Genomic DNA, 24,989 nt, shown 5'->3' with positions numbered 1-24,989 from the left:
GATATGAGGGAAGAGCTTTAAGCTCTAATACTGGAGGCTTCTCAATGGATGGTCTGGAAGATGGTGTCTCCTTATTCTTTAAGTCCAAGTCAAGCTTTTTTGGTGCGTAAGAGTAGGTCCCCATGCTAGAAAGTGCACTCATTATTTCATCGTACTCAACAATGTCCTCCCCATCAAAGTTCATGATCACTGCTACTAATACTTCAACAACCAGTCTCTCCTCAATAGGTACCTCAAGTTGCACCTCATTAACAAGATCAATCATTGAAACCACTAGCATATCGCTAGGGTGCTTCATCGACTGACAAACAATGACGATCATTTCTTCATTATACAATCTAAACTTTAAATGTCCATTTTCTATATCAACCAGTACACGCCCAATGGCTAGGAATGGTCTTCCCAAAATGATAGGGACCTCAAAGTCAATCTCATAGTCAAGAATAACCAAGTCTTCTGGGAATGTAAATGATTCAACTTCTACCAGAACATCATACAGAATACCCATGGCCGTTTTCACTGTACGATCTGCCATAAGTAGCTGCATTGACGTCGTTTGGGGGCTCTTAAGCCCAACTGTCGAAACACTACTAGATGCATCAGGTTAACGTTAGCACCCAGATCACACAAAGCCTTAGCAAAGTTAAAATCTCTAATAGTACAAGGGATAATGAAAGCTCTAGGATCCTTTTTTTTCAGCACAAGAGAGCGGGTGGCTATTGCACTACAATGGTGCAAATTTTCTGCTGGTTTGAAGCTCATAGTCCTCATCTTAGTCATAAGATCTTTTATAAGCTTTGCATAACTAGGCATCTACTCCAATGCTTCAATCAAAGAGATATTATTGATAGTTGTTTCAACCTAGAGATGAACTTGCGATATTTACCATCTTTAGCCTTTTTTTCCAATCTCTGTGGGATGGATGAGGAGGTCATGGCATGGGAGTTGGAGTCTGAGTGATCTCCTTCTCTTTGTCATTAGCAACATCAAGCTTCTTATCCCCCTTTTGAGGCTACTTTTTGATCAACTTCTCACCATCAGCTTACTCATTTGGTCCGGCAACTCCCTCATTATCACTAGAATAGGGGTCATGTGCTTCCTCCACTACTACCTGTATTGGTGTATCCATACACTTCGAGTTGTTACTTTCATGCAATTCCCATCATTTTTCAAATTCTGGATTGTATTTTTCAAAAGTGTACCCTTTTGGCTTTGAATCAAGGTTGTGGACATCTAGTCTAATTGTTGCTCAATCTGCTTAACAACCGTGGCATGTGACTCAACCTTCTGACTCATACCTGATATGTTTCCATACATCTCCTTAATATTTTCATCATAAGTTTCAACTTTTTTAACACCTTTGTCATCATGTCTTCGAGTGTTGAGAGACTTGATTCCCCTTGGTGCACCACTTCTATCATTCTTATAATTGTCTTTCTTCATCCAATCACCATCTCTATCCTAGCCCCTGTTTCAGTCATTTTGCCTATACCGATTAAATTTTTTATTCCGATTGAAGTTGTTATCTCGGTTGAAGTTCTAACCTTGATTTTCTTGACCTTGGCTCCAAGTATCTTGATTATATACTTAAGCATTTGGTACAGAAATCCGCCGTCTGATCATTCACGGAGTTGGCATCCTCATATATTCATACTCCTCATATGTCGGTGCTCTACCCTGTGAGCTCACTGCTTCAACCTTCTCTAGCTCGACGCTCCTAAGTTGTTTTGCAAGAATGTTGAATTTTTTTCTCAAATGAACTACTTCATGACTCAACTCCTCATTCATTTCCATTTGATCCACAGCTTATCCTATCATATAGATATCCCTAGGAGCCTCTGTGTCTCTTGTATACCAGGCTTTATTAGTCTTAGTAACTTTATCAAGAGTCTCTGTTGCTTCTTCAAAAGTGCAGTTCATGAATGCTCCTCCAGTGACAGTGTCTGCAACTGCCTTAGCATTAGAATCTAATGCTCTGTAGAAGATTTCTAGAAGCACATGTGTCCTGTGATTTGGCACTTACTTTAGCTTCTTTGTGATCCGTTCCCATGTCTGATATAAAGCATCTCCGTGTCACTGCCTGAAGTTATAGATGTCATCTTTCAGCATCAACATCTTGGATGGTGGAAAGAATCTCTCCAAAATACTGTTCTCAGTTCTCTTCATGTAGTTATCGAGTCATTAGGAAGTTCAGCCAACAGAAGAAGTGTTTCTTTTATCAAATAGAGTGGAAACAATCACAGTTTGATGGCATCCTAACTCACTCTAGCTTTACTGCAGGAACTCTTGCAAACACTCACAAAATTTCTCAAGTGTGAATTTGCATCTTCCATTGCTTTGCCAGCGAACATTCTTCTCATGTTCAACATCTGGATTATGTTGCTGCTAATATTAAACTTTACTCTAAGAGGCAACAGAGGCAACACAATAACATCAGTAGCCCCTACCTCCTCCTGATCAAGATCATAATCATCCTCAACTTCAAAGTGAGGTATATGTCTCGGATGCTGTTGTGCTCTCTCCCTCGACTAATTTCTCAGAGCATTTTGGCGAGTCGCTTCTTCTCTTTGAGATTGAGCTACATCTACAGTTTCCTGCTCAGTCATATATCTAGTTGGAGCTTCTTCCTCAGTCTCACGAACACAGTTATTGGCCATTCTTCTAAAAGTTTTCTAAATTTCAAGATCAAGTGGAATCAATGATTTGCCTTTACTCCATGTATCTAGAATACACTAATGTTCCACCTAAATAAAACAAAAATAACAAAGAAATATGTAAATCAGGAAATAATTGAAAGAAAAGTCAACAAAGACTGATAAGTAAAGTCCAATTCAAAGAAGGAAAAAATAGACAGAAAAAGTAAGCAGAAAAGGAAAAGAATTTCCTAGTATAATTGGGTTTTCCTTTTCCTAAAAGGAAAACACAAAATTTTCATATATTTGGCTAGTCCTTTTCTTATAGGAAAAGGTTTATGACTCTATAAATATAAGTTTATTCCTTCTAACAAGACAGCATCCACAATTCAGAAAGAGAGAGAGTAAGAATACAAAGAGAGTTATACACTAAGATAAATATTGTAGTCTTGAGTGTCCTCTTTAGTTAGTTGTTCTTTTTACAAGAGAGAAGTGGTAATTGATGTTTTCTCCTTGTATTTGAGAGTGGTGTACTTCATATCATAATAGTAAAAATCCTTCTACCCCGTGGTTTTTTCCCTCTATTTGTTTGAGGGTTTCCACGTAAAATTCTCGTGTCTAATTTATTTTCATTATTTATCATCATATCAAACTTTAGTTGGGGTGCTTCCTCCTCCCAAAAATAATGGCTAACAATCAAATAACACAATCAACCTAACCCAAAAGTCGAATTCACCGGCAATAACGCAAAAAATTGGTATGCCCAAATTACACCTCCAAAATAAGTATAAAGCGGTCATTATTCAAACATAGAATCTAACCAAGTTTAGGGTCAATTCAACGATGAATATGGTTCAGACTTAAGTCAGTTGTAGTTATTTGGGCTCTTAGTCATATTATTTATGATAGGGGAGTTTGTAGAAAGAGAAATGTTTTTAATCTTCACAAGTAGCAAGTAACAAAGTAACAGTTTCACGTGTTATGAATCAATGAAAGACAAAACTAGAGTTTTATGTACACGATGAATTCATAACTCTAGTAAGACCGGATATTAATAACTTTTTCTAGTGTGTAGCATGCAAGATCGGTAAGTTAAGTTCACCTAAGTGGTTGATCCCTTATATAGGTGAATACCACCACGCAACTTGGTCCATCTATGGGTGTATGTTTTACTAGCCCTTACCCTTGATTCCAAATTAGCTATTTCCGGACAAGGTCAAGCTTAGATGAGGGTTAGTAACCTCAAATCTCTATTGTATAATTCGTTACGCTCTTGGTTCGGCAAGTAAGAATAAGGCGAATTATAATGTTTGCAACCTTTAAAAAGCAATCAAAGCAAAGGGGAAAACAATGCATGCATAATTTTAAGGATTGCTAGTTATTAGGCCTGCTTCATTAATTTGTCATGGTACCCACAATCCTAGCTATGAATTTAGTTACTCATGCTTGTATAATAAAAATCAATGTTAGAATAAATTTAGCTAACCATACACTTATAAGATGAATTGTAGAAGTCTGAAATCTTGAACCGAAATTCAAACTCATAAACTAAAGATCAATGTGGAATTAATCTCTAAAATCCAGAATAAAATCAAAGTATTTGTTCCTCTCTATGTTCAGATCGAAAAACAAGCATAAAGAGTAAAAGAAAACCTAGCAAAAGTATTTATAGACATTAAAAACCTATCCTAAACAAATTAGGAAAACTAGATTCGGCAACTTCTACGACCCCATTTATGGGTCTAGATTCTTCTATAGCTCGTAGACACCTCTTGTATATGGATGTGATTGCATAGTCTTGGGACTTTTTCCACTGACAAGAACTATGGTCTGTGGAATCTTTTACAGCTCATGATTCATTCACATAAAAATCAGGCCTTTGGAACCCTTTTCTGAATCTCATCTACGATCACCACCTACGCCTCGTGAAACTTTCTACAGCTCTTCCTGCTCACTCATGGAAATTCAGCCTATTTTGCATACCTTCTGTACTTTTTCTATGATCCAAGTTTATGACTCGTGGATGCAATTATAACCCGTACTGCACACTCCTAAAAACTCAAACTTTTTTTCTAAGTTTCTGATCTCCATCTACGAAGACATCTACGGCTAGTGGTCCAAACCACGGCTCATAGACTGCACTCATAGATCCTAAAAATGACTGAATAGTTATGACTTTTTTGCACTTAGCTCCCGAATCTTTTTTTTACCTGTAAAACACTACAAAATACATCAAATTTACTAAAAAACTTACAAAAATCCTAAGTTTTAAGCAAAAAAACTATCATAAATCCACGACACATCATCAGACCATTTCACTAAAAGCTTTCACCATTTAGTATATTACTATTTATTAGGATCAGCTACAAAGAAGGACCTATTAGTCGACATGTCTGTTTCATTTGGGCGTCTTTTAATCTTTCCGCCTAATTAGTTTCTGATTGGTCTTGTGCTCAATAAACAAAGAAAAATAGAAAGTTTAAATGTAATAAATAAATATTTGAGACCACATAACTCACGGTGAATTCTTAAGGAATTTAATCCCCTTACTATATTTGAGATTGTGGATTTTTTTCTCCTATGATAAAATGGATATACCTGTTAAAAGAAGTAATGGTACCTCACATTTCAGTAACTTCAGCGAACTCAAAAGTCAACAACGAAATCACGCAGAGACTTTACTTTGTTCGTAAGAAAATGTATGTGGAAGAAGGAGGAAATTTGATACTGCAAAGTGAAGTAACCTTCTTTATTTATAGCCAACAAAAAGGGATAAATAGGTGCAAACTCACCTGTTCAGAACAGATTCATCTGTTCAAAACAAACATTTTAATTAATAAATAATCTACGAAAATTCCGCTTATTATTTATTTAGTAATATCAAAAAAAGAAAATTTAATGAGTATGATAAATAAATTTTGTCTAAGAAATTATCAATCAATTGTATATTATGTTGTTCCTGTTAAGATCAAATATCTGTAGTATTTCAACTTGAACTATCTACGTGTCAAACAATCTTATTTAACATCCCGTGAATATCAAGTTACCTACGAAGATGGCAGCTCAACTTTTCGATACTTTGTAAAGAATTACATTCATTTTGATCAGGTCTCTGGGGATCTTCAAACCACATCCATCCTTGTGATTTAAATCTATCTATATTTATTTTTGGTAACCACTTTTTTACATTACCAAGTTCCACCCTGTCTGAATGTCTTTATTTTTCTAAACAATGTTTGCAATCTGATTGTGGTCAAAATAGATTCTGTTGCTGTTCATTTCTCTGTTTTTTATACTACATATTCAACTCTACTTATAACCTATATATAATCTAAACTCATGTAGTCTGTCTTCTACAGGCCACACCATACCACCTTGCAAATCAACCTTCTGATGAAGCTAGCCATTTCAAAGTACAATTGATCAGTCTGCCTTTCCTTCGGGACATTATTGTTGTTAGTTTACTTTTCCTTCTGCACATTATCGTTATTGGGAACGGGCACCGTCCATCTAGTTTTTGTAGACAATTTCATCAGGAACATTCATTGATAAAGTTCATTGTTGTCACTGCCTTGTGACTGAAGTGAAGGATTTGCTTCCAACATGACTTGATAAGGTGTGGTTTGACCACAAATATTAAATATATTTGAAAAAAAGCATTAAAATAGTTCTGGATTGGTTTATAAGATATGAGAGAGGCTAAAATACTTTGATTTTTTATGTTTTGCCAACAAGATCATAACTTACGTAGTAAAATATGCTAATTAAAATTGGTTTCTCAATATTAGAATCCAGATGATTAATAATAATTGTTCAACCAATCAATTTCTCATTACTTGGCAAATATATTTGGCAAACATTTCATGTTTTCAAATTAGAAAATTTTAGTATTTGTGCCAAATTCTGGTAATTGGGAATTTTTAAAAATTATCTCAAATTTTTATATTTTATAAAAACACTCATTATTTATAATTTTGGATTGAATTTTAGTCCTAGTTTGTTGTACAAAATTTATATAGTTATATGCATATTTTATATAATTTTTATCTGGGCTTGCTATCCGAAGTCAAGTACAATTATAAGTAGTAATAGTAGTTTTTCTATATACATCAATGGTATTTTTCTTCTGCTTTCTTCCTCTTTTTTCATATTTATATTAATTGTGTTCGTTGTCATGATTTTTTACGGAACATATTTATTATAAAATAATAATACAAACTTATGAGTATTTTTAATAATTTTTCGAATTTCAAATATAAATTATAGTATTTTTAAAAAAAAATCAAACATTTCTCTCAAAATCTATGATCAAGCGCATGAAAACACGTCACCCAAAAATAACTTGCCGAAAATATTTAAAAATTTATGATAAAACGCTAGCTACTAAAGAAAAGGACAAAACAGCTCCTGCATGTGTTCATATAGAACATTGTCCATCTTACTCCGAATTGAAGCTTGACATAAATATCAATAAATAAATAAATAATCACTTATTCATATAGCTAGTAATGGGTTATATATGGTTTTCTGGTTCACAAGAAATGCCAAAATTTATACTACAAAAGGAGAAATTGAAAATGTACTTGGCCTGAATCTTTTGGCCATTACAGTTGAGATAATTGTCTTGTTCTGCCATGTTGTAGCTGAGCCTCGAGATTATTTTCAATAAAAATAAATAAAAAATCTCAAAGATTTATGATACACCAATTTGAATTGAGAATATAGTAGATTCAAACTCTGAACTTGAAACAAAATTGTTAGGGACAGATTTCTCATGAAATAAAATCTTAACCACACAAATTTAAATCTAAATTAATCAGATATCAATAAGCGTGTAACGAAAATCAAAGAGAACTACTTAAAAGGCAGAAAAGATTCTTTTAATTAGCACAGGCGACTTTGAGTGGCTAACTTTAACCAAGCTATTGGCCGACCCACGTGTTATGACTTCGTCATGCAACCTACTCGGAGAAAGGGATATTTGTTTTACTGCTCCTCCATTTCTCTTCTTTTTTTTAATTTCATTTTTATATATAACGAATTTAAAATTATAAACTTTAGAAACATTTTGTATCATTTTATGTATTTTTAATTTAATATTATAAGTTATTTATTTTTTAAAACTTCAGTCAAGTTAAAAGAAGACAACCAAAGTGAAATGAATCAATTATTTGGAAGTCCAAACGAATATAGGAAACTAAAGGACGAAAACAACCACATGAATTAAACTATCAAAGCGTGGAAGAAAGACTTTTCAATATCACATCAAGACAAAACTGGAAAAAGGTGAAAATGGGAATGATTGCTAATTCTAACATTTGTTTACTACTTACTAGTGGATTTGGTTATATGTTTACATCAAAGTTTTTCTTTTTCTCAGAAAGTCTTTGATTATGCAGTAATAACCATGTTTCCCATGGATTTTTCATTATATGTTTTTCTACGACAACATTTTGCTATAAACAAACATGGCCGTTATAGAGAGATTTAACAGTACGTCAGTACCTTGTATTGAAATAGTTGAACAGTACACCACATGAAGAATTGATCCTTCCTAAATCACTAGACCATTTAACATTCACAAACTCTTTTCTCTTGTACAATCAAGAAAGTAATCTACATCTCTTGCTCTGAATAATGAAAAATAAACCAAAAAATTTAAATGAAAAAAGGTTGTGCTCCCTATCGAATCTCGTTTACTCGTTGAAACGTTTAAGTCAGGTAGAACAGCAGCCTCTCTTCACATTTTCAGAGGGATCATTAACATTGATGGTTGTACCCTGACCGGGAAGTGTAGTGGTTGTGGCTGCTTCTTGTGCAGCCAGCGCCTTCTTGCTTATGATATGGTATATCTCAGTCAGTATAGTCTGAAACGCCTTATCTACGTTAACTGCTTCCAATGCCGATGTCTCAAGAAATGACAGTCCTTCCTTCTCAGCTAAATTTTGACCATCCTGCTCAGAGACTGCTCGAAGGTGGTTAAGGTCAGACTTGTTTCCAGCCATCATAATGACAATGTTAGAATCTGCATGGTCTCTCAATTCTCGGAGCCACCTTTGAACATTATCGAATGTTTGTCCCTTTGTTATGTCATAAACAAGGAGTGCACCAACTGCTCCTCTGTAATAAGCACTTGTAATGGCTCGGTACCGTTCTTGGCCTGCAGTGTCCCATATTTGGGCCTTGACTGTCTTTCCCTCAACCTGTATCATGAAGTAGATAAATTATTCCATGAATGTGGCTACCAGAACACTAGTTCTATTTCAGCCACATTTAATCGCAAACAAAAGAGCAAAATGTATTACGCGGAATTGGATCTTGTGGCTAGCAGAAGGCAAATGCCTGGTTCATCCAGCTTAAGAGTTTTCATGTTGACAATTTCATAGTGTTTGGTTTTCTTCAACAGGACATGATAAGCACCACTAATACACTGAAATTCCACTTACAGATTTACAACCAGTCCTACCGTCCAATAATTTCAATTCAACAGAACAAAAAACGTAGCACCATCAGATTAAGCCACACATAACAGTTAAAGGCAGAAATCCCAGGTCATAAGAAGACCAACAACATACTCAGTAGAGTCCCATAGGTGGGGTGGTATGGAGAGGGTAGAGTGTATGCAGACTTTACCCCTACAGTCCTTCCTAGGCAGGTAGAGAGAGAGTGTTTCCAATAGACCCTCGGCTCAAGGAAAGCAAAAACACAACATTTATGGAGATATAAGCAGTAACAACGGCAGGATAGTAAGAAAACCGAGGCATAAAATAAGTGGACCAACATTTTTTCTTAAAAGCACATCAGTTGAAGTACAGATGGATCAAAACTGAAAACACTCACTGCTAACATTACACAGGACAATCATTGAACTTCTTCATTCTTAAAAAGAACATATCTACAGAATGTTGCAGCTGTATCTATGCACTAGTATCCTGTTCATGCTTGAAAATACAACTGAATATGTAGGCTACCGAAAAGAGGAAAAAAAATAGATTTTATGAGTTCATAGTACATGATGTCTATGCTAGAGTTTATTGATTTGTCTTTAGAACTTTGGAGTAAAAAATGATCATTTAACAAATTAGCATCAGACCAGAGGAAAAAAAAACAATCATCATCTGATCCACCTAAAGTTTTAGTCATCCATTCAATCTGCAACTCAAACACCAGAGATGCTCAAAAAACACAGGCTCTTTCGCTGCACCCAGTCTCTACACAATTCTCATCCACAACCACAACAAATTCGACAAAATCACATCAAATAATCAACATTCCACAAGGCTGTAGATGATAGTAGTACTCCCTCCATCTCCATTTTCTTTACAATTCTAGAGAGTCAACATGACTAAATTACGGATGTAAGACTAGAGATTTATTCTTAAAAATTAAAAATTCAGATCTTCCGAAACTAGAAACTACTTGAAAAGTACTTGAAAGTGCAATTCTCCTCATAATGAAAAGGACACAGATTGCATTTCTAAAATGTTGTTCAAAATCTGCACTTAGTTTAAATCTCAAGATAGAAAAGTGCCAAGCAGTTCACAACAGGAGTATACATTTTAAAGGAATCTAAATAGCTCAGTTCGTGAACTACCTGAACTTTGATTCCTACCTTGTAATCCCCTACCCCAATTTTCAGAAGAAAATAACTAATACAACATTACTACTACATTTAGAGCTCAAAGTGATACTAGTACTGACCTGAAGAGTTCTGGTAGCAAACTCAACTCCAATAGTAGATTTTGACTCCAAACAGAATTCATTTCGCGTAAACCTAGACAAAATGTTTGATTTTCCGACTCCAGAATCTCCAATCAACACGATCTTAAACAGGTAATCGTACTCATGATCCACTCTATTCCCCATCACTTCGATTCTCTGTGTTAAAACCTACAAAAAAAAAAAGCAACATCATCTAGATCTGCAACAATCCAATCAAATCAGACACAAAAAACCCTAAAATTGGAGAATACAAAGCAAAATACTCCCCAAAAAACGCCTATGTAATGCACAGGTTCATCTGAACCCATTAATTTTGTAGCCGAACATAAATTTATATGTAAAAAAAAATCTACTAGAGTTGCAATAAATAGTAGGCATGAACTCATTCAATGCTAAAAAACTTTAAAAGTTGAACGCATAAAGCTTAAATCCTGGATCCTCGTCTGTATATACATAGAAATAGAATAAATACGTATACATAGAAATTGATTGATTTACAAATTAGTACATATGGCTTACCTGGTTGGTGAGAGAAAGCTTTAGAAAGAGAGAAACAATGGAGGAAACAATGGAGTTTTGAAATGGGTAAATGTTGGAGGAGAAACCTTTTTTCTATATAAGATTTTTGGTGTGAAAGTGCGGCAAATGGTAAGCTAGGTGGAGTATCTCGATTTTTAAAATACACTAATTCGTACCTGTTTTTGACCAACTCTACTCTTCTCCTAGTAAAAATAAAATAAAATGATGTCCATTCTCTAGTAAATTATGAAGTTGAAACTTAAAATTTTTAGAAATTATATTTCAATATATATTTTATTTGATAAATTTTTTAAAAAAATTATAAGGAAAAGTCTCAAAATTTCAAAAAGAATCTGTTTGTTGAGAATTTGAAGATCATATTTTAAAATGAAAGAAGTATTGAAAACACTCATTAACTTATCATAAATTATTTATTTCTTTCCTGAATATTGACAAGCTTAAAATACTTATCTATTTGACTAACTAAACTTAGATACACTCCTGATCCGCCACATGACATTGTAAGTGATCTCAGACTTTTGTAAGAGCATGAGGCTCTTAATAAAAGTCTAGAGAAGCGTTGAAAACACCTGTCACGCCTCGAGCCTTTTCCTTATATGTGTCTAACTCACTTGGTCTGGCCAACTCACTCAGCGGAAGGCTCAAACTCAACAAGAAGTAACATCAAGTGGGAAAACACATGCGTCATTATCCAACTCTCAAATAAGTTAGGTACTCATTTAAAAGATAAGTCAAATATCATAATTCAAATATTGAACATCATAGTTTTTAAAACAGACTCTAAAAAAGACTCAAGAGGACTCCACTCTAATCAGTCTGTGAAGCCTCTACTAACTACAATGAAGGTGCCGAGACAAGTCCACAACTACCTCAATAAGGAAATAAAATGGCATAAAGCAGAAAATAAAAGAGCTCATTTGGATGCAAAGAGGTCTCACCAAAGCTTATGAAAGATGGATCATCAACGGTGCGTATGTTGATGATCTCTATCACCTGTATTTACATGATAAAATATACATATCGAATGACGTCAGTACATCAAATGTACGAGTATGTAAAATGGCGAAAGAAAACTTACATAAAGGTACTCAACTCAAAGAACTCAACTCTGAAAACAGCTCAACTTAATGAGGTAAAACAGTGCTTTAAAAGACATGTAATAGTAAATGCAACTCAATATATTAAAAATATAATACTTTTACTTCATTAAGGATTTTCTCTAACCGACAACCATCACTTATGAGCTAGTGACGATACAACGAAACGATGTCGTTGCCACATCTGTTCAATACTTTGCCAGGATAAAGAACGTCACATCTCTGGACCCACATCAAAAGTCCTCTTATTTGGGACAAGAGGGGCTTTGCCTCTATCTTACGCTGGCTACGCAGTTTATGGGTTTGAGTTGCCTCTACTCTTATCCAAATGGTGCTCAATACTACTCCCAAAATACTTTATTATGCTCATATACATCAAGTGAATACTATACTCAAAATACATCTCATCTAGTCTCATTGGACTTTACATCAATTTACTCAACTCTTCTCAACTCATATCTTCTCTTTAAATTAGATACAACCTCAACTCAATGAGTTCATTTAAAAACATAATTTAACTTTTCAACTCAATTTCAAAATAGATGTTTTAAATGTATATGCTTAAAAATAAAATTAAGAAATTTCTCAAGCTCAACTCATTGTTATCAATAATACTCATTGCTAAAAAATATAGAAATTTAAGAGACTTCTCAAATTCAACTCATACTCAAGCTATTTTTCAATCAAATAATTAAAATAATTACTCATTCTTTAACTCAAACAATGCATAAAATAATAAATTTAAAAATTCAATCAGGGTTCATATGAATGCTACCATGAATTTCAAATCACAAAACTCCACTCAAGAAACTCATCAAGATATATTGAATATACCCAAGAACATAATGAAATTTAGATAGAAACTCAAGAATTCACATTTACCGAAATTAAAAATCCAATCTTGAACTTCTACTTGACTATATAGAGAGGTATGGCACGAGGACAAACTTATCCATCGTTATGGTAGCCTTATATACTTGAAATGAAGATTTCCTAAGTGAAAATTGAAAGGTAGGCTTGAATTTCTTGAACCCTAACTTCTCCTCCTCTCCTTAGCTCTTGCTCTCAAAAGTTTGGGTGAATAATGAGGGAAAGCCCCTTTTGGTTACTGATAAGGGACAAAATTTAGTCCCAAAACGGTTTTGGTTAAGTTTGGAAAGGTGGGAAAAAGACCGTAAAGCCCCTCATTAAAATGAAATCAGGCAAAATTGAGTCTCCAGGTCCATGACGCTGACCTGGTTCCTAGATCAGGTTTTTGGATTTTTTCCTTCTTCGTGACACGGAGACGTCGCGGACTCCACTGTCTCAAAAATTATTTGGATCAAAATTACCCTCCAAGGTCCGCGTCGCGTACCTGAACCCCAGTTTGGTTCTTCACATTTTTTTCACTATTTTTTGGAATAAGTTAAGTTAAAATGGTACGGGGTGTTACAACACCCCTTGGCGAGAATTTAGGAGTGTGTTTCATTCATTTGCAAGATACGGGATGTATTTAAGTTCTATTAGTCAAGTAATGGAGTGTTTTTAAGACTGTCAATAGTCGGAGATGAAACTAATAATTTAACACCTAGTTTATGGGTGTTTTCAATACTTCTCTCTTTTAAATTTGATTAAATTCCATGGTCTAACTCATATTTGAAGACAAGATTTTAAAATCTATGGTCAAATGGCATGCGTTTGTATGTTCAACTTTATACAAGTTTAAGTATCACTTGCCTTTACCAAAAGTTGGAGGACATAGATGACAATTGAGCCAAGTTAAAGGGCATGTTTGTATTATGCCTTTACAAAATCTTACAAATATTTAATTAGATAGCATTTTGTCATAGATTTTTTAATCAAATTTCTAAAAATTTATCTTTGAATATTTATTTGACCATGAAATTTGATCTTCAGATATTTTTACATTTCCATAACTGGCTTAGGCCAATTTTTGAAATTTTCAATCGCAAAATTTTAATTTTTTTTTAAGTGAAATGCATAACCTTAACAAAATTTTAAAAACTCAAATTTTCAATTGTCAAAATTTATAGAGAGCTTAATTTCAATTGTCTAATTTTATGATAGTAGGTGCGGCGGAATCATTCATCGTAAAAGTTACCCCAATCCATGATAAAACTGAAAAGAAAAAATTAAAAGTGACTTAATTGGAATCTTCTCACACTTGAATAATTATATAGAAAAAAATTTCAAAAGTAACTTGGTGAGATTTCTCAATAATTGGATGTCCATATAAAAAAACATAATAAATAAATATATTTTTTAATTTGACTTCAGTTGTTATCTATGCTGTTTAACTTTGATTATGTATAAATAAAAACTTAAATTTATATAAAATTGATCAAATAGATAAAAACATCATACATGACATATTACATGTAAGACTTCATCTAGAATGTGAATTACCATCATATAGAATGTGTGTGTCTACTTGTTCAATTTTGGCTGGACCCATCAACAGCCCCCTAAAGTTGGCACCAACTTTCACTTAGACACCTCAACTAGGTTTTGTTCATTTTAGACACCTCAAATCATGTCTCGCTGTGTCATTTTGACACATTTTTGCAAATCAGCTAAAATTACAAAATATGTTTAATCCACTAGCAGGTAACGTGATATGCTGACTAATAAAAAGAGGACATGTCAGTTTGGTTCACAAAAAAAAGTTATAAGAAGAAGAAAGAAAAACTATTTAAACTTATTTTTAAAAAATATTTCAGTAATAAAAAAAATTATTTTCTAGAACATTCATCTCAATCAACAGGAACTCCTCCTTACCGAAAAAAATGGAGTTTTACCGGATAAAATTATGAGATTAGATTTGAACTTTCTCCAATGACTTTTTATATTTATTTTTAGAGTTATAATTTTAATTTTAGATAAAATGTGTTTTGTGGAAGAGAGGAAGGAAGAGATAAAGAAAGTGACAATAATGGTGGATCTCCATCTTTTCCGGCAAGTTGTAGATTTGATTTGGAGTAGTACTTATCGATAGTAATTTTCCGGTGAAATTTATTCGTGTTTTATTCTTTTACATTCTTGTAAGAAATTTTAAAATCAGTGCAGTAATTTTGTTTATTTTGTTCAAAATCAGAGCATTGCTATGCTTTTACAAGATTTTTTCAAGTTAATGTGATGGTCATTTGATGAATGGTGGTGGAAGGGGGAAGGAGAAAAGTGGAAGAAGAAGAAAGGAAAAAATATTTTTTCACAAAAAAATGTTTTTTTCACGCGCTCAAAATGAGTGCAATACACGCACTTTGCCAACTCAGCAAAAAGTGTCAAAATGACACAACGGAGCATGACATGAGGTGTCTAAAATGAACACAGCCTTGTTAAGGTGTTTAAGTAAAAATTAACGTCAACTTTAGGAGGTCACCGATTGATTTAACCTTCAATTTTCTATAAGTTAAGTCTCTACTTATGCATATTCCAAAATTGAAAGACACATATGATAACAAAAGCCAAATTAAAGAGCACGTTTATGTATTATATCGATTAAAAAAAAAAAACTCTCCAAAAATTTAGAATAAGTTGACAAAATTTGGGTAAGTGGAGAATAGAAAAATGTGTGCAAGGTCGGTTGGCACTGACATAGGCAGGCTGGCAAAGACTGACAACATGGGCTAATAGCTAGAATGGGAATGTTTAGTGCCTGTCATGTATTTTGTAGTAACATGGTTTGCTTCCTTTATTGAATCTCTCTTCCCATGAACTCCGGATTATTTTCCTCCATTTGTTGGCTACTTCTTGAACAATACAAGGATGTGCTGGTATTATTAGTTGAGGGGGTATTTGGTTATTATGGAGGAAAAATTCTTGTCTATGATACTCGAATTTGATCTTGATATTTTTAATTAAGAATAAAAAAATATTTATAATTTTTTAATAACTTTTATTGGTATGGAGTTGCTTTTATTAGGAATTACTTTACTCCCCAATATGAGACAATTCGATGCGAAATCAAATTTAATCAGACCCTAATGTAGATAACAGGACTGTAGGGCTGTGTATCGATCGGTTTGATTCAGTTTTGAAGTTTATCGATTCGACTTATTGATTATCGATTTGTAGACATGCTAAACCGTAATAGAACCATTAAGATATTGATTTATCGATTATTGATCGTTATTGGTTTAACCGTTAAGATTCGACACAATATTTTTATTAAAAATTACTTAGAAACAAGGTGACAAACAAAATGAACCATGTACATGAGTTGACAGATTGCATCTTGTTCAAAAACAAATATTGTCACATTGTAGAATAACTGAGAATTTGAGACAAATAAAAATAGAAGTATGAAATTGAACTCTAAATCAAGGATTTTATATACCAAACTGAATAAATATAATTATTTAATTTACTATCGGGTTACCGATTAACCCGTTAAGAAAAAACCTAAAACCGTTAAAGGCCGATAACCCGACAATAAAAAAAATCAAAACTGTTACCGAAATTGCTAAACCAATAATTCATTATCGATAAACCAATAACTTTTTTTCGATTTCGATTATCGATTTCGATTATGTTTTGACAGCCCTTCCAGACTAAACAGAAAACCAAAATAAATAAATAAAAAACTCTATTACATAGTATGTAATAGTGTAAAATAAATAAGAGAATCAACACGACAAATAATCCAAGACAAGTAAAGGAGAGAGAGAGATAGTGTGATATAATTTTATTAGTACTCTCGAGAAAAATTAATTATGAATTTTGTTGTTAATTCGTAGCTTACTTGCTCCTAGTTTATAATCTGTCTCAAACTATTTAGTGATAAATTTCATCCACCGCTAATTCTTTATTTTAATAGTGTATGTTTCGAGATCGACGATCGTACAATACAATGCTTCTCCAAAATAATAATAATATGATTCTAACAAGCGTAATTAAGTTAAAAATAATGGCAAAAAATATTTACAATGAAATTCGTATGTCTTGTAGCTTGCTTGTGTAGTTAGTACGAGACTCGCTCGATGTAGATCTTAGATTTTTAAATAATACTTGTTCCTATTTATAGGCACTTGATCTCATATAATTCAAAGTCTGAATGAAGCTTTCATTAAGAAGAAGTAGATTATTAACTCATTCAAATTTAAATAGATTAAATGAATTAAGTGGATTGAATTTGATTTTATCTATCTTTTTAAGTGGGTATAGTAGATGACCATTAACATGTGGACAATTCCATGAAAAATTCTTATATAAATAACATTCAAAGCATTATTGGAGAACATGACCTCAATATTAATAATTGCTTTAGAGTGACAAATCAACCTGCAGACTAGCTGGCTAATTTAGGACATACTTTTGATGATGCGTAGTTGGATTTGTCACTAAGTTTAAAAATAAAAATAAAAATAAAAATTTATGATCTAAAATAAATTATATATATTTATATAATTATAAATTATTTCATTAAAAATAAAATAAGTATTTTAAAATTAAATTATTAAAAAAAATATCTTATTTCAAACAATGAGGTTGACTAATTATAAAGAGGAGTGACGAGAGTTACAATTATTAAGTAGAGAACACCGAAAGTATTATTTTGATTTTTTTGGTGTGTATTTCAAGCGTTTATTGATTTAGTTAAGTTTGCAACTTAAAACATGTCACTTTTTTTAATTATACTCTTTAGTCTTTATAACTCATAAAACTTCAGGCTTGTTCCAATTGAGGTTGATGTATATAATTAAAAGAGATGTTATATTTTAGAAAAATTACTAGAAAAAACATCTTTTAATAAATAATTATTGATTTTAGCGATACTTTTTATTTATTACCATTTATAACAATATATAGCAATATTATGATATATCTACTATGTATTAAAAGTGAATTATGCATGCATTATAAATGTATTATAAGTGTTTTAAAATATATTATACTTGTTTGGTAAGAAATTGACACAATGTATTATAAGTGTATTAAAGTATGTGGTAAATATATTATCAATGAATAAAACTTGTATTATATGAGTTTTATAAATTATTCTCGCTAATATGTATTAAAATTGTATTATAATTGTATTATAAGTGTTCAATGAAAAAAAAATATTATTGCTATAAATGGTAAATATTTTCTTAATATAGTATATTTATGTAAATTTCCCTTATATTTTATATAGTTAACTTATTCTACTTAATAAAACGCATGAGAACACGCACAAAAATATATTTTCAAAAATTATATCAAAAGTGCTCAATAAAGATATTTTATTGATCATGTGTTTAATTAGAATATGTCATAGTTCAAATATTTTTTGAAAAATTTAAGCGAATATTAATGTATTCCGCATACTAATAATTAATAAAATACTTCTTATTATAGAACAAAGTAATTGCGTGGATTGGTACCGACATCCAACGAGAAACCTAAAATATATATGAAGATGATGGAGTTTTAGTGGTGATTATGTAATCATAGCATGCGCACTTTTTTCTTTCTTTTTGTGTCAACTTCAATTAGTTATTCATTAACACCATTAATTAAACTCTGACACTATAATTCACCTGTCATGTTTTGATGACGGGGTCAATATTTCAAATCATGATTTAAAATCGTTGATATGGAATAATGTTGATTTGAAGTTGAAATTTGTCTGAATATAAAATTTAAATTTTTTAAATTGTATTTTTGTTTTATAAATATTAAAATTTTATACTTTGTGAAAACAATTAAAATTTCTCCAATTTTTATAGAATCCTACCAAATGAGTAAAATATAGTCCGTAAATAAATTACCGAAATATTCTAAAATCTAAAGCACCACACCAACAAATAAATCATATAACTCCGTATTCTTTTCATAAATAAATATTTGTGATTAATTGTTATTATACACTTTAATTTCAAACACACAAAGTCTTCCAAAAGTTCACGAGTCCGCTTGTTCTATGTCTACTTTGATTTTCAGATGCACACGCTTAAAATTTTAACCATATTTTAAAATGTGTTTGATTGAACGAAGATATGCATTAAAAAATATTAAAGATTGCCAAATAATTTTATCAGACGTTTTTATGATCGAAAATCAAAATAAGCAAGCCGATTATCTAAAAGAAAAATAGATTAGGAAAAAAAGTTTAAAATACCCTTCATTATACTATGCGGTTTTTGTTATACTTGAAAATAAAAAAAATGTGAGTTTCCCAACTATCATTTAAGGTGTGACAGGATCAAGAATATGATTATGGATATTGGGTGTTTGTTTTCTTGGATCAAACATGACTGATTCGTGTTGGAGGAAGAAAATAGGGTGGAGAGATAGAAAGAGATGTGGGAAAATTTCATGGAAATTTGTGTCTTGAAAATAGGTAAGGAAAATGGGTTAAATCTTTTTAGATTAGGATAGATAGAGAGGTCAGGCATGGGTCATTTTTTTAGAAATTCGGGTTAATTTGGATTGATTTTCGTCAAAGTAGGGACACGGTAACAAGTTTTGTAACGCTGAGGGCATGAACAATCACATAATATAACGAAAGGTAAAGTCAACTAATAAATGAAAGTTGAGGGGTATTTTTGACCCTTTATCCAATAAATTATAGTAATTGATCTTGCTTCTAAAACATTTTTCCGGATACTTGATATTTTGCTTCGTTTAAAACTGGAAGATTTTAGAAACAAAACAAAATGCAGATTTTATTTTTTAAAAAGAAAAATTTAACAACGCCGTTGCCGGGGATCGAACCCGGGTCACCCGCGTGACAGGCGGGAATACTTACCACTATACTACAACGACTTGCTTTCATACTCTTCTAGTTTTTAATATATAATTATATGGGAGTTGTAAATATTTTGGATTGACTAACGTGCTTTTAAGCAATTTTGCAGTATTTATATAAAATAATAAAGTTTTCAAATCAAAATAATAAAAATAAGTCAAAAATCATAAATTAAGTTTCCTAATTCATTGATTTTGACTTATAAGCTCAGCCAAATACGCTCTCAAAAGTTAGAAATTTTCATTTGTGATTAATGGTGGAGCCAGAATTTTGACTCAGTGGGTTTAAAATCTGAAGAAGTATACACATGAACTAGTCGAAGGAGGTTCGACATCTATTATATATACACAAAAATTATTTTAATCATGTATAAATAGTATAATTTTCTGCCGAATGAAGATGCACACAGTAACCGATCAAGAACTTTTAATGAGAAAGTTCAAAAAATTCGAACTTGTGTCTTAAAATAATTTTTGAAACATTTATATAGGGATCAGATTCATATTAGTTAATAATGTATGGTCATTTAACTTTATCATGATTTAGGTGTCCTGGAGCTGGGGCGGACAGCGGATCCAGTCTTAGGGCGGACAGCGGATCCAGTCTTAGAGCTATGGATTCGATGAAACTTAATAATTTTAGGTTAAATTTTATATTTGCAAATATATAAATAATTTATTTAGAATCTCATAAATAAAAATAGTTGTGATTTGAAATTTCAATAGCCAATAGAAAGAAATTCAAATCTCAGACGTAACATATCCTTGTCCAACTGACTTTTAAGTTTCATGCCAACTTCTTTGATTCAGTTAAAAAATGTAATTGGTTTAAATGCAAAGAAAAATGGACAACATAACATGAAAGAGTTTTTCGGATGATAAATATCCATCTTTTCATTCAATCAGAAAGTTATGAATTTAAATTACTAAAAAAGTACAAATGTGGAAAGTTTCTCTTTCATTCTTATTTAACAAGCTCGTGTTGATAGACATATTGAATCTAACTTTGATATCATATATTATTAAGCTTTGGACCTATCTCACACCCCAAAAACTACCTCAGGAAGGATTGTGACAAAAAAAATTATTCACATATATAATATTAGGCATTGGATATGAAATTAAAGTCAATACTAAAATATACTGAAATTAGCTACGAACTTTATTGCTGGTCCTTCATAATTTTGCTCATAGCTAATAAAAATTTGTCGCTAAGTAGAATTAGCGATGAATTTTGTTGTTTAGCTATAAAATTTATCTGTCACTAAATCTATTTTTTTTAGTAGTGAATCATGATTTGAAATTATTAATTTAGGTAAATATTGATTTGAAGTTGAAATTTTATTTGAACATGCCATTTGAATTTCAAAAGTTGTATTTTTCTTATAAAACATGAAAATCACACAATCTATGAAAACCAACTCTTATACAATTTTATCAAATGAGCAAACTATAGTTCATAGTTCATATATATACTAAGATGTTGAATTGATAAAATACATATTTGCATGTTTCTTTTATAAATAAATATTTGTGATTACATGCTATTACAAACTTAGACGATGATTAATAAAAATTAATCAACAACTACAATTCATTGGAGGAAGATCCAAGTTCTTCCCACTAGAGGATTTCTTAAAAACCCTACTTCCAAAAACCATAAAACCTAAGGAGTGTCCAACAATAGCAACCAAGAAAACACCACCATTAAAAGACATAACAGCCAACATAACAACATAAGCCAAACCAATTCTCAAACCATACAAGGTTGTTTGAAGAAGTCCAGCAGTCATATGATCAACATTACTCTTGTTAATGTAATTGCTATGAGAGAGAAATTCGACGAAAATCGCCACGAAAAAGACAATAACAAGTGCCAAAATATACATGCCCAAATTATCATATCCAGGCCAATCTGAGAAGAGAATCTCAGTATTTTTCCCCCAGAAAAATGTCATGTGCATCATCATGTGATGGTGCTTCTTCATCATCATCCCGCTGTTATGAAAAAAATAAAATAATCATAAGAGAAACTATCTTCTCGGCAATGGTTGAGAGTAAAAAAGGGGTATTATTTTAGAGAATTAAATAGAAAAGTATAGTACACTCTTCGTTTCTGTTTATATCTCTTATGTACTTTTTTTGTGAGTTTAAAAAAGAAGTCTCTTTTCTTTTTTGGATAATTCTTTAATTTCAATTTTTTACAAGATAAGTTTAAAATCACAAAATTAAATGATATTTTAGTATTATTCATTAGATTGAATCGAAATAAAAGATTACATCATTATTTATAAAGATTTAAATGAAATATTTTTTTTAATTTTTTTTTTGATTCTTATAATAGATTTTAAAGTAAAAGAAAAGTAAATATAATTCTGTAATTAGGTCTAGATCTCAAGTTTGAATAGAAAGTTAATATTCTCGAATATTCCTGAATGATAAAACAATAAATATTCTATCATTAATATAGATCATAAAATAGAAAAAAAAATTGATACCCGCCTCCTCCAGTGGCGTTGTTCATGATGGCTGACGATGATGGTGAGGGAGGAGCCATAGCCATTCCATGCATATGGCCACCGTTGTTCATCTTTTTTTTCTTCTTCTTTTTAATTCTTGATTTTTGTCTTTGGTATTAGGAAATTTATATTGGAAAGGAGAGTGACATTTATGGGAAACTTATAATTATTGATAGTACATTGTAGTAAATGTACTTCTTTTTCAAGTACAAAATTAACATAAATGGTAGAATTTTAAAAAGGAGATTGATTTTCCCTTAATTTAAAATCAAGGACAATTTCAAAAAATAATTACTCTCTTTTGATTAACAACAATAATTCTATTTACATGTATTTTTAAGAATTTTAGAATAACAAATATAATACTCACGGCTAGCTGGATTAGACTCAATAGTCTCTCTAGCGTTCCAAACGTATTTTTTGCTATTGCGTATTTATTTATTTATTTATTCAAAGAGCATTCTGAATTCATCAAAAGAAAATCCATAAAAAAAAAACTAAAAAAACCCATAATTTTCTCTCAAGGAGAATGCTCATTTTAATTTAAAAACAAAGAGAAGAGAAGTATTAGTTCAGATATTTTATCCTTATTTATGCCTAATTTAAACTCGTGTGTATTTGATATTGTTGTTGAAATTACAAGATTACAAATTACAATTAAAAATTAAAATGAAGAAAATAAATTCACTTCTTGACTGAGGTGCGGATATCTCGCTCTCTTTAAGGAGATTAAACCCATTGCAGCAAATCTTTTCACCGGTCTAGCAATAGTTCTCTTGACTTGTTCCCTCCAGAATACAACGACCTTATCACAAAATATAACTCAACAAACTCTAGACAAGAGTTGAGTTTAAAGCTTCACAAATAAGAACACCTCCCTTCAACTTATAAGAACTCTTTTTTTTTAACAAACTTAATGCACTTAATCTTATCTTTTTTTTTTCAAAACAAAGAAGACCTCTCTATTTATATGAGAGGAAATCATTCAAAGATGAAAAACTAATGGACTGTCATCATTATCATTTAGTGCACCACTATGATTTAGTGCACTACTTATTAGTGATAATTAGTTTAAAAATACATAATGGAATGAATAATCTTGCACTAACTAAAGATGACAATGAAAAATATTTTTATGCACTAAAGAGAGAATTATAACATATGTCACTTATGCAAATTAATAGCACTCAATATTGATATTAAAATGCTAAAACTAACAATCAACCACTCATTTTAATATTATATAAGAGAGTTTATCAGCTGAAGAAAGACTACTATACATAATAAAGGTGTGCTCTACATTGAACCTCCACTTAGTGAAACAATAACATTTACTCCAGAGACGTAGTGGTCTCAGACTTGAACTACGACTGCTTAAGGGACATAGAATATTACTGCTCACACATAGTAATCAAGGTGTTGTCACGAGCTTTATAAGCCAGCATATTACGGCCTTGTGCTATCCCTATTTTATGAGTGCTTTTGAGAATAAGCTCAATTCTCATAGAAAGCGACCTACTTTCACATTCACATAGGTGAAATCTGTCGAGAGTGCTCCTGTAAGTTTAACACTCCACCCATACGGGCTACAGATTTTCATTAAGAGTTTTTTTAAAACTCAACCTCTATAATTCACTACAGAAACAATGCGCTCACATCATAGGAAGAGAATAAAAAATAGTGCATTTTTTCACAACAAGTCATCATATGATTCATTTTTTCCATTGAACCAGGTTATAGGATCTCTAGTCTCCAGGTTAGGTTTCCTCATATATGACTAATGTAAGATTTTCACAAGATTTGACATAATCAATATTAATGGTACCACTTGTCAAATACGATCTTACATTACTGTGTTTCCTCCTTATAGGTCTGGATTTACCGTTGTAATAACAATTTTGAACTCTACCAATTACTGCAGTGCTATCACAATGAATTAAAATTGGAGGAATTGATTTTTCAAAATAAGGTATTTGAAATAATAAATCTCTTGATAAATTCGCTTCCTCTCTAGCTGAAGCTAAAACAATTAGTTCAGTCTCCATGGTAGAGTTAGCAATTATAGTTTGCTTTTTTGATTTCCAACAAACACACCACCACCTAATATAAAAATGTAACCAGTGGTAGAACAAGAACCACCTGCTAGAGTATTCCAATCTGCATCAGAAAAGCCTTCAAGTACAACAGTATATTTTTTATTGAACAAACCACAAGTTTTGTTCCAATTAAATATCTCATAACTCTTGTTATAGCATTTCAATATTCATTACCTGGCTTGCTTGTAAACCTGCTAAGTACTTCTACTGCATATGCAATATCAGGCCTAGTGCAATCAGTCACATATCTCAAGCTTCCAATTAAGCTAGCATATTCTTTTTGATTTATCACATCATTTTCACTTTGAACAGGAAACAAGTGTACACTTGAATCAAAAGGAGTTAAAACATGTTCGCAATCAAGAAAGTTAAATTTTTTCAAAATTTTTTCAACATAATGTGACTGGTCAAGAAAAATTCCATCACATGTTCTAGTAATTTTTATTCCAAGAATAAAATTTGCCTCACCAAGATCTTTCATATCAAAATGGCTTCTAAGAATGTTCTTAGTATCATCAATAACATTCATATTCGAGCCAAAGATTAATAAATCATCAACATATAAACAAATAATAACATGTGTATTATTCCAAGACTTATGATATATGCACTTATAACACTCATTTGTTTTAAAATCATTTTCAATCATGTAGG

General features: G+C 31.7%; 2 protein-coding genes and 1 non-coding gene across 3 annotated transcripts; all 3 read right to left on the bottom strand.

Annotated features, from left to right (window-relative positions):
- Positions 1-8,119: 8,119 nt before the first annotated feature.
- On the bottom strand, positions 8,120-11,010 carry LOC129900776 (ras-related protein Rab2BV). The gene is made up of 3 exons (XM_055975822.1): positions 10,875-11,010; positions 10,335-10,523; positions 8,120-8,836 (listed from the first exon to the last, which is right to left on the bottom strand). The coding sequence occupies exons 2-3, from the start codon at positions 10,497-10,499 to the stop codon at positions 8,351-8,353; spliced, it is 651 nt and encodes a 216-aa protein (XP_055831797.1). The 5' UTR covers positions 10,500-10,523; positions 10,875-11,010; the 3' UTR covers positions 8,120-8,350.
- Positions 11,011-19,666: 8,656 nt separating this feature from the next.
- Positions 19,667-19,738, bottom strand: TRNAD-GUC (transfer RNA aspartic acid (anticodon GUC)). Its single transcript has one exon. It is a non-coding gene; the product is annotated as a tRNA-Asp (tRNA).
- A 1,345-nt stretch (positions 19,739-21,083) lies between these two features.
- Positions 21,084-22,372, bottom strand: LOC129900330 (copper transporter 1-like). Its single transcript, XM_055975283.1, has 2 exons — positions 22,219-22,372; positions 21,084-21,718 (listed from the first exon to the last, which is right to left on the bottom strand). The coding sequence occupies exons 1-2, from the start codon at positions 22,308-22,310 to the stop codon at positions 21,301-21,303; spliced, it is 510 nt and encodes a 169-aa protein (XP_055831258.1). The 5' UTR covers positions 22,311-22,372; the 3' UTR covers positions 21,084-21,300.
- Between the last annotated feature and the right edge of the window lie 2,617 nt (positions 22,373-24,989).

This window comes from Solanum dulcamara, chromosome 8, assembly GCF_947179165.1.
Source record: "Solanum dulcamara chromosome 8, daSolDulc1.2, whole genome shotgun sequence".
NCBI lineage: Eukaryota > Viridiplantae > Streptophyta > Magnoliopsida > Solanales > Solanaceae > Solanum > Solanum dulcamara.
This window is presented reverse-complemented; position numbering and strand designations above follow the sequence as displayed.